This window comes from Olea europaea, unplaced genomic scaffold (genome assembly GCF_002742605.1).
Source record: "Olea europaea var. sylvestris unplaced genomic scaffold, O_europaea_v1 scaffold2445, whole genome shotgun sequence".
In the NCBI taxonomy this organism is placed as follows: domain Eukaryota; kingdom Viridiplantae; phylum Streptophyta; class Magnoliopsida; order Lamiales; family Oleaceae; genus Olea; species Olea europaea.
In genome coordinates, this window is record NW_019242646.1 from 54622 (window position 1) to 65130 (window position 10509).

The window sequence follows — 10509 nt, forward strand, 5'->3', positions numbered from 1 at the left end:
ATATCTTGTAAATTAATTAATTCACAACATACTATAATGTGTGCTTTTACAGTCATGACTGCGGGGTGTTCGTGATATTGTATGCATTATATATCCTCCGTGATGGCAGATGTGCTATTCTCCATAAGTTCGATGCTGTAAAATGTAAAATTGATATCGCCTCACTACTCTACAAACACCGAGAACCTTACGTGAAGAAGGCGAGGTAGGCTTTTAAAGGGGAGGGGATTGTAATAGAATGAGAAATATGAAAACATTTGTAAATGAGTTTTATGCTTCAGTTGGTAGCATTTTATATTTCTTTCAAGCAATGGGGGTGTTTGTACTCAATACTGTCATGTGGATGTGAATATGTTTTTGCAATACATGGGTGCCCCAACCTTCATTTGTTAATATGTTGTTGCAATACATGGATACACAGTTGTGCTTTTGGTATATGATTTATTTTTTAATGCCGTGTGTAAATTAGTTCACATATCAACAGTACCAGGTCACAGATTTAATATTCCATTTGGTGGGAGTTACTTTGGCATGACATATGTCGATAACAGGTCACATGTGATATACATAGCAAGTCACGGATTTAGCACACATAATATATGATGCAAAGATCAGGTCACAGGTCGAACTGTACCTCGAACATTAGGTCACAGTACCATGTCACAGATTTAGTATTGCTTTTGGTCGGCGTTTCAGTTTGTCATTACATATGTTAATAACAAGTCACATAGTAAATAACAGGTTATATATCTGGCCACTGATTTGGTTGTGATTTTGGTCACAGTTTTTGTTTGCCATGGCACATGTCAAGAACATGTCACATATCAATTACAATAGCCTGCCAAGAGTTGATCACAGTACATTTTACTTATGGAATCTGTGACCTGGACATATATTTGTTCTCCACCACGTTTAGGTCACATTTCATGCCTTTAAGTGAATTAATAGTCACAGTTCAAATATATTGGTGTATATGGAATCTATAATCACAAATTTACAAAACTCTATGTTCAACTGAATAAAAAGTGCAGATGTACTTCATTTATCATTTATTACCTTACTATTTAAAAATTATTTGTCAATTGATCAATTGAAACACATGTCTACATGTTGGTATGCTAAAAATAATTCAAGAATGTGACCTAACTTTGATAAGTCTTTATCATGTATTGACTTCCTATCAACCGTTCTTACTTGATGGGACCAAACTTGAGCACCTCCAGCGGTTGTGACCATGTGCACCACAACGTCCACATCTTACTTTTGGCTTCCCTTCTCTAGATGATCTCTTCCTCTTCTCAGTAGGTCTTCCAAAACTCCGCTTTTAGTTAGGAGCTAAAATAATTTGGAATTCTACTTCATCGAGCACTCTCCACTCGTCTGGATTTCCAACAGGATATACCGAACTTTCGTAAGCATTTACATATGCTTCCTTTGTGTAATAATAGGAACAGTAAGAATATGTATCCCTTTTTGTATGTGCGATTACAGCCAATGCATGTAGACAAGGCATCAAATTGACCTGTAGCATCCTGCAAGTGCATGTACGTTGCTCAATATCAACAACAAATGTGGACCTTTCATCGCTCACGGAGAACACTGTTTGGTTGGAAGGAGATACCTGTGAGAGTGTCATAGCACCAATGTTATGTGTTAGTTTAAACTCAAAAAAGAATAGGTCACAGACATTCATATCTCAGTGCACAATGGTATGTTCAGGTCACAGGACTTCATACTTAGGTCACAGGTTTAGCATTAGTAACAAATTATATATCACGACAAACAAAGTACATAGCATCACATACGTAAATTAGTGGTCACATGAAATTAATATTTGGACACATAAGCACATACGTACATTCCATGTCACAGACACCTATGATATAATCACATGCATATTTCTGTTTAGTCCACATACAGGAACTTCAAGATACCTAAGAACCTTACCCTCAAGTTCCTTAATTCTGAACTCATTCTCCTCATGACGTTCTCGAACTTGCTAGTCAATATCGTGAAAGTTCCATGCGCTTCGTCTCTATGTTAACAGAACTAATTTTGTACTGTTTGTCGCAATGACTCCAGCAAGAATACAATGGGGTAATTCTTAGCTGCCTTTGTGACCGCATTTACTGATTCTACAATGTTTGATGTCATTGTAGAGTATCTATTTACCGGCATATGTATTCATGACCACTTTTCAGGGCCTACTTCATCCTGCCAAAATATATCGTAGTATGAGAATAGTATAAAAGGATATATGTGACCACTTCACTGCATGTGATAATGCAGTGCTGTAGTCAGTACCGTACCAGGTAATCACGAATCTTATCATTCATTGCGTCTAGTTGTTGCATGTTGTATTCAAATTCTTCTAATGTGTAAGCCCGGACAGCCGAATTGAAAGCCTGCGTAATATTTTGCCCTGATTTCCCATAATATGATTTGAGATTCTACAGCAAATGGTACGAGCAGATACCATGGCAACTTTCCGGGTACACCTACTCTATTGCTTTCTTTATACTGCCATGACGGTCCGATACAAAACACAATCCTTCTCTGTGCCCATATGCATTCTTCAGTTTCTCCAAAAACCATCTCCACGATTTGTCGTTCTCATTATCCCCTACTCCAAAGGCAAGAACAAATATGTCATTATTTGCATCCTGTGTACATGCTGTGAATAGGGTACCTCCGTAATGACCATTCAAATAAGTACCGTCAACGACAATTACGGGCCTACAATGTTGCCACCCCTATATTGATGCACCGAGTGCCATAAAACAATACTTGAACCTATTGTGACTATCAACCTCCAACTCTGTGACCGTACCAGGATTTCTTTGTCGAACTATGTAGAAGAAGCTTGGTATCCTACCGAATGATTCCGTCGGATCACCCCTAATCATCTTCAATGTTTGTTCACGAGACCTCCAAGCTTTTGAGTAATTCAAATATACTCCAAACGTATATAGCATATCACTGCTTATGTCCTTTGGTACGTATATGGTGCCAGCCGATGTGTACTTGTACTTGATGCTAGATGACACAACTGCAGCTGATACTTGTCTGTGTGACCCCAACACCACATTTGATGCACATGTGTGACTACCAATCTTTCGAATCTTAAATAGATTCGTTTCACCCCATTTTGACGATCGGCATATCCAAGTACATCCTTCATGAGAACACCTCACCACATATTCTTTCTTGTCGGATCGTTCAACCATAAACTCAAACATGTTTCGTATGGCAAAAAACGATAGGCTCAATTTTAAAATATCCTTATCACGGAAAATCCTGCCTTCTTCGACCTGAATAGCATCTGCTATAGAAATAATCGTGACTTCATTGTCACAAATGTGACCTAAATGTTTACTTGATGCTTCGCAAATTTCTGTGGCCACATCCTGCAACGTATAAAGCTCACTGTTACGATAAGCATTATCTGTGACCATGTCAGACGGGTACTGTATTGTTGCATCAATTATGTCAATGATTAATGGGTATTTAGCTGGATCATGATCGACTTCTTTCAACAAAATGTATGCAAGCACGTTGCTATCATTTTTTATCCTGATTGCAGGCAAATCGTCATTGAGTATATACTTCAATGATACTGCTACCTTGGTTGGATCCAAGCTGAACTCTGACATAATCATGTTTACAAGGTTTATATAACTGCATCCACGGTCTACCAACGCCAAAGCTGACTGAGATTCATGCAACAAACATACGTGCAAGTACACCATTTCTGCAAAATTGAACTTCAAAGCATCACATTCTTGATGGTTAATTTAATACTGTGCATACAGTTTTATATAAGAATTTATGCAATAACATGAAGTCACTATTGACACAAAAAAATGCAGGTCACATTTGGTGACACACAGGTCACATCTCATGAACAAAATTGGTTTCATTCTCTTCTCCAATTCGCTCTTCTCCAATCCGCTCACACGTTCACATATGTGACATGCGTATGGATACTGTTGTGTCGAGTGGTCATATTTTGGTCAAATATTGGATCATATTTTGGTCAAACATCGGAATAGGTCACACACGAGTATGATTAGTGGTAATATAACATGTCTTACAAATAATCAAAAACAAATTGAGGTCACATTTTTTTCACAGCAGTCACATTCAATCGACCACATTTGTTTTAGTGGTCACAGACATCCACAATCGATGCTACACTTGTCTACGACTGGTTACACTCAATTAAGTCACATCTCATGCATGTTGTTCATGTCCCACTGCACAATATTATTGAATTTGAGACATATGTGGCTACGATAGATACGGAAGCTGGAAATTTGCGTACAGAAGAAATTCGGAACTAATCTGATGATGCTAATTGCGAAAAAGGAAGGAGTGCAATAATCGGACCAATACTTGGATTGATTTCTGTTATGCGAAAACGTCAATTTCTCCAAGGCAATCCCAAATCTATGACACGAAAATATCAATGTCGATGAATTAGGGTTCTACAGTGTCCGGATTGAAATTACTCTGGATGTTTTATTTTTGATGATGATTTTGTAGGGGTAGAAACGTTTTATTGATGGAAACTAGGCGGGATTATAGGAAAGATACGTAACAGATATATTATATATATACACACACACCTGAGATTTGAATATATACTTTCTATACCTCAATTGCGAAATGGTGTTAAGTATACACCTTATATATGAATTTTTCCCATTTGTGATTATGTCAAATCTATTAAGTGATCAATTGGGCCTTTTATATCTTACGAGTTGTATTTAATATGATGTGGAAAATTTAAGTATTTGGATTGGAAATAAACCCTAATTAGAGTTTCAGTCGTAATGGGACGGCTCAATAATTTTCCATATAAAGGCTAGATCCCCTCTCCTCTCCATATTATTTTTATTAGCTTGTCTTATTGATGACTAATACTTTGTGATGATCAAGGAATGGAAGATCTAGCTGTTATTATTTATATCAACAATGACTTTCGTAGATATGAATTCGATTTATCAATTTATTACTATGTGATTCTTGATCCTTAGCATGATTACAATTAAATTCAACAATTGGTAGCAGAGCTTAATGCAAATATAAGAATCCTCAATAAAATAACATAATATTTGCGTGTCTAGCTGGTTTGAATTCATTCTCGAGTAAGCCAAAAAAGCAAGTTAGTTATGTGATGAGGTATTGAGTTACGTATTTTTCTGGTGCTTCATTAATGAGTTGCCTTTCTTCATGATATTTGAAGGATGCTGCCGCCACTGTTCACCAAATTACGTGAATTATGTGCCTTTGTTTTTCATCATGTATTTCATCCTCTATCTCAATGCTTACTTCATTATTTTTCGAATCTGGATTCAGAAGCTCCGGCCCAAAGTTCCCACCTTCACTGACTATCCAGCAATGTCAAATTATGAGGCGGGTGGAAATTTTGGGTCTGCGTTGTAAAAAGAAATAATAATAAAAAAATATAATTAATTAATTTTGTAATTGCCGATTTCAAAAGAAATAGGTTCAAGATATGGCGTTTTGGTTGGCGACATGTTTTATTAGTCTAGCCATTGGTTTTGTTTACTGGATTTACAGCATATATATGATGAGATTGATAAATCAAGGTGCCACCCCAAAATAAAAAATAAAAAAATAAGGAAGGAATTGGTTTTCAGAAAACAAATGGGCAGTTTTGTGATGGGGACCTCGCATGTATGAGATATTAGATGTTTTGAGGGCTCAATTAATAATTTCAAAAATGGGCCAGTTTGCAATTTTCAAAGAGTGGTTCTAAATTGGTTATTTAGAAGGTTTGACCCTAAAATTTCAATTCCGACCCAATTTAAATTTTATTTAAAATTAACTCGATAAAAAGTATATTAAATAATAATAATAATAAAATTAATTGTTGACTTTTATATTCTTGTTAAAATATTTATATTCATTTAAATGTTGCTATTATTTGTGCCCTTAAATTTCATTTTTCATATATGTTGAAATTTCGTTGTCAATTTCATCTCTCAATCATATATGGATTTTTGCCTTTTATCAATTGATGGATATGTATAATTATTATTTTGTGATTGAATTTTTCATGGGTTTTGAGACGATCATTGTTTTTCCACAAAGAGAAATATTTTGAAATAAAAATGAGTAGTAGCTGCCAAAGTGGTACACTCATTATTATGTATTTGATTTTCTTTGTAATAAAAGTATATTTTGCACAATAATTTTGATTTATTGCTTATAATATCTTGCCAAAGGTGTTATTATATGTGATATTTCCGGAAAGATGGCACACGGCGATTAGCGAGCTTACTTTGGTCTGAAAATTTCATTTTCCCCAAACGTGTTGATGTTCTGAAACCAAAGTAATTTCGTTAATTAGGTACATGATGTGTGTTAAAAGTACCTTATAGCATGTTGTATCGTCAGCACAAAGATGACTTTATGATGATGCATCTAGGCTCATTGTAATGAAATTCATATAGTTTTGATTTAAATTACGGATTATCTAATTAATAGCTCATGTTAATTAGTTGGATATTTTATCATCCATTTGACTGCATGCATTATATTTGGATGATATTGAATATGATAATTTATGTTTCCACAGTTTATAATGTCTCATATCTTTCGAATTAATTGTCTGCCGTTGAAATCTTGATTGGAAATAATTATGTGAAATGGAAACGAGATATAGATATAGCACTTGGTCTTTTGGGCTTGGACTTTACGATGGAGAAAAGGCTTGGGAAACCCACAAATAAGAGCACAGTTAATATGTAGCCGAGTATGAAAAATGGGAAATGGTCAACAAACTTTGTTTGAAAATCATTAAGCGCTTTATATTCGATTCCATTATGAGTGTTATCCCCGATAATGAAAATGTCAAAGATTTTATGGATGTCATAGGAGAAAAATTTATTGAGTCTGATAAAGTCGAAACTGGGGATCTGATGGACAAATTGGTGAATATGAAATATGATGTTACAAATGGTGTTAGGGAGCACGCTATGAAGATGATAAATATATCATCTAAACTAAAGGCTCTTAAAAGTCTATTGGTCTTAGTTTGTTATGAGTCTTCTTTAGTAGATGTGTTTTTGAATTCCTGGTGGTTAGACTCTGGAGCTTCAACAAATGAATGTTAAGACAGCATTTTTGAATGTCGATCTTTCTGAAATGGTTTATAGGAAACAACCTGAATGCTCTTTTATGAAAGGAAAAGAAAACTTGGTATGTAAATTAAACAAATTCTTAAATGGTCTCAAACAAGCATCTCGACAACGGTATTTAAAGTTTGACAAGGTTGAGACCTTCTTATTTATGTTGAAAATATAGTTGATCAATGCATTTATCTCAAAATCAGTGGGAAAAATTTTATTTTCTATGTCTGTATGTTGATGACATTCTGCTATCTAGCAGTAATGCAACGCCCTGAGCTCCGAGAACTCGTGACATTACAAAGAGCTTATATTTATAAATTTACTCCTTAATGGTTCATAAAATGTAGCAGCTTAACTTGAAATAAAAACATTAAGGCTCTAGAGAACTTATTACAAAATTTAAGAAAATTTTCGTGCGGAAAGTTTGACTTCAACTTGTATGACTTTCTGAAATAAATCTCGTTTGACACATAAATGAAGTCTAAAATTTACAAAATCTTAACTGTAGACATTATACACATAGGGAAATTACAGGTTAAAATTTCGTAGATAAATTCAATCAATAGATTGGTCAAAATTCTTTCTAAACCAGGAAAAATCTGTTCCCGAGTACAATCTGACAGCTCCTGGGAAAATATTCATAACTTGAGTTTTACAGATCCAAAATTCATGATTTCTGGGAAAATATTCATAACTTGAGTTTTCCAGATCCAAAATTCATGATTTCAAATCCAACGGATAGATAACTCATAAGGCTATCTTTTCCAATTAGAATCACCTCAAAACTCCAAGTATTTAGGTCAGGGTAAAGTTTTTAACTTGGAAGCAGAAACTGGAAACATAAACAAACATTTAAAAAAACTGTTTGTCTCAAAACATGAATTCGAACTGCAATATTCAGGACACAAATGAATAATAAACATAAAAATGGCTAATCTTAAACATAAAATAAATTTCTCTAAAAATAAAAGATGACATTCATGCTGGTATTTTGACAAACAAGAGGCTACTGAATGATTATTTTAATGGGCATACGATAGTGGCACTGGCGCAATCAGGAGATGCATTCAGGGGATGTGACCAGATGTCCGATAAGTTGAAGTTGGAGATGGTGTTTATACTGGAGAGTGTATTGAGGTGTCATCACAAGAAGACGTCGATTGACGTTTTTAATTTGCAAGTTGTTGATGAGATCGTTACGTTCAATAGCTATCCGTGGGGACAGAGATGCTTTGTCGATACTTTATGCATCTTCAGGATGGGGTATTCGATACCTAGGGGAGATAGGCCGGAGCGTAAGTACGATATATATGGCATGCCGTTAGCTTTGCAGGTAAATGTTTAACATAATGATATCTATTTTTTTTATTAAATTGTACATATAATAATCGTAATTGTTGCAAATATGGGTCTACGAGACTGTCCCCATCCTGGCTGGTCGGTATGCAAGGAGAGGGGATACATGCATCCCTCGGATGCACCGCTGGCGAGCACAAGACAAGCCCCTTGCAAAACAGTTGTCCACTATCGTCGACGATCCCGAGGTACGTATTATATATTTGCCCTTTCTGTTGTATGTCATTTTCAATATGTCAGCTTGAAGTCCTCACTGAGCTGACACCATCGATCGAGGAGGAGGATCATACTTATATCCGTGAGTTGTTGATAGATCGTGCCGCTCGAGAGAGGCATGAGTCCATCGTCGATCGAGAGACGGTATGTTAATTGAATATAATATGTTGATTATCGTTATAATTTTTTAATTAAGTTATTCATTTGTAATATTTATATTTTTAGAAGTGTCGTCGATTATCACTTCCGCTGAGGGTGTCACATTCCCCGAGGATGATGCCTTCGTCGAGGGTCACCTCCCTACATGCGATCATCTCCGCCAAGAGTGTCACTTCCCTACATGAGATCACCGTCTTCTGCATCCGGACACCTCCCACATGGATCAGCTGCACGTAGTCAGAGTGCTTCCATTGGTGATATGTTCCGACTTATGATGGAGATCAGAGACGACGTAGCTGACTTACGACGTGATGTCAGGATGGTACAGGTCGGTTTAGGAGACCTTTATGCTGAGGTCGTAGCGATACGAGACGACATACTAGGCCTGCATGGGACTGACGAGTATTGGGATGGAGGGGTGGCGAAGGGATAGACGACTATCGGGACGGAGGAGGATGACGAAGGGACCAATGGTTATCAGGGCTGAGGAGGTCAGATGGGGTATGTTGACTCATTATGGGCATCGGATGATGTATTAGCTTCATATCTCGGTGGCTCGATGGAGATGGAGATGGAGATGGAGATGGAGGATCGGACCCCGATAAAGATGAAAGAGGAGGTCTGGAGGTTACTGGAGGAAAAGGTCGGGAGTGTACTGGAGGAGGAGGTCGGGAGTGTACCGGAAGAAGAGGTCGTGAGGGTGTCAGAGGCAGAGGTCGGGAAGGTGTCGGAGGAGGAGGTTGTGAGGGTGTTGGAGGAGGAGGGGGTACTAGAGGTGTCAGAGGAAGAGGTCGCGAGGGTGTCGAAGGAGGAGGGGGTACCGAGGCGGAGGTCTTGAGGGTGTCGGAGGAGGAGGGGGTTCCTGAAGCAGAGGTCATGAGGGTACTAGAGGAGGAGGGGATACCCAGGGCAGAGAGGGTACCATCTCGGACGCCAGACTCCCCGTACGTAGTTTTTATGTCAGAGGGGACAAAAGAGATGGTCCCGATGGTAGGTGAGGGAGTGCTGAAGATTGGGAGGCTGTCGCATACTGTTGAGGTGCCGGAGTTGGTGGTTAGCAAGAGGCCAAGGGCATCATCATAGTACGTCATTTCTCCGTTTACCGTGGAGGCGAAGAGGAGAAGGGTTGTCGACGGCACACACCTGAAGTTATTCAGGGAGGTGAACCACGCCAAGTGGAAAGCGTTCGAGACGGAGTGGAGAGCAATTATGCTCAGGTAAGTATTGTATTATTCATTAAGGATCAGTACATTACGCAAATGCTGACACATCTATATTTTTACTTAACAATTTCTTTTCTTATTTTTCAAAGTCAGTAGTAGGATTGCTCATAAGACGATCTCGAACGCTTACAAGTGGTTTCACGACATCACCACTTCGGAGGTTTGGCTCGCCGATGATGTAAGTGAAGTAGTAATATTATTATTTATTACGCATATATATTTTTGAGTTTTGAATTTATGAAATTAAATAACTCCTTTTTTAATTGGTGTTTCATGGTGCAGCACATTGACTTCGCCATGGATTTGCTACGAGATCGAGTTGAACGGCATCTAAGATCGTTCAACATTCCTGGCCGATTCATATTGAACACTAAGTTCATACGTGCCGTTGACAT

At 37.4% G+C, this 10509-nt stretch overlaps 2 protein-coding genes across 2 annotated transcripts; both read right to left on the minus strand.

Annotated features, from left to right (window-relative positions):
- Window positions 1–1324: 1324 nt before the first annotated feature.
- On the minus strand, window positions 1325–2154 carry LOC111382193. The gene is made up of 2 exons (XM_023006099.1): window positions 2062–2154; window positions 1325–1621 (listed from the first exon to the last, which is right to left on the minus strand). The coding sequence occupies exons 1-2, from the start codon at window positions 2152–2154 to the stop codon at window positions 1325–1327; spliced, it is 390 nt and encodes a 129-aa protein (XP_022861867.1).
- Window positions 2155–2184: 30 nt separating this feature from the next.
- Window positions 2185–3749, minus strand: LOC111382194. Its single transcript, XM_023006100.1, has 4 exons — window positions 2811–3749; window positions 2541–2753; window positions 2310–2450; window positions 2185–2214 (listed from the first exon to the last, which is right to left on the minus strand). The coding sequence occupies exons 1-4, from the start codon at window positions 3747–3749 to the stop codon at window positions 2185–2187; spliced, it is 1323 nt and encodes a 440-aa protein (XP_022861868.1).
- Between the last annotated feature and the right edge of the window lie 6760 nt (window positions 3750–10509).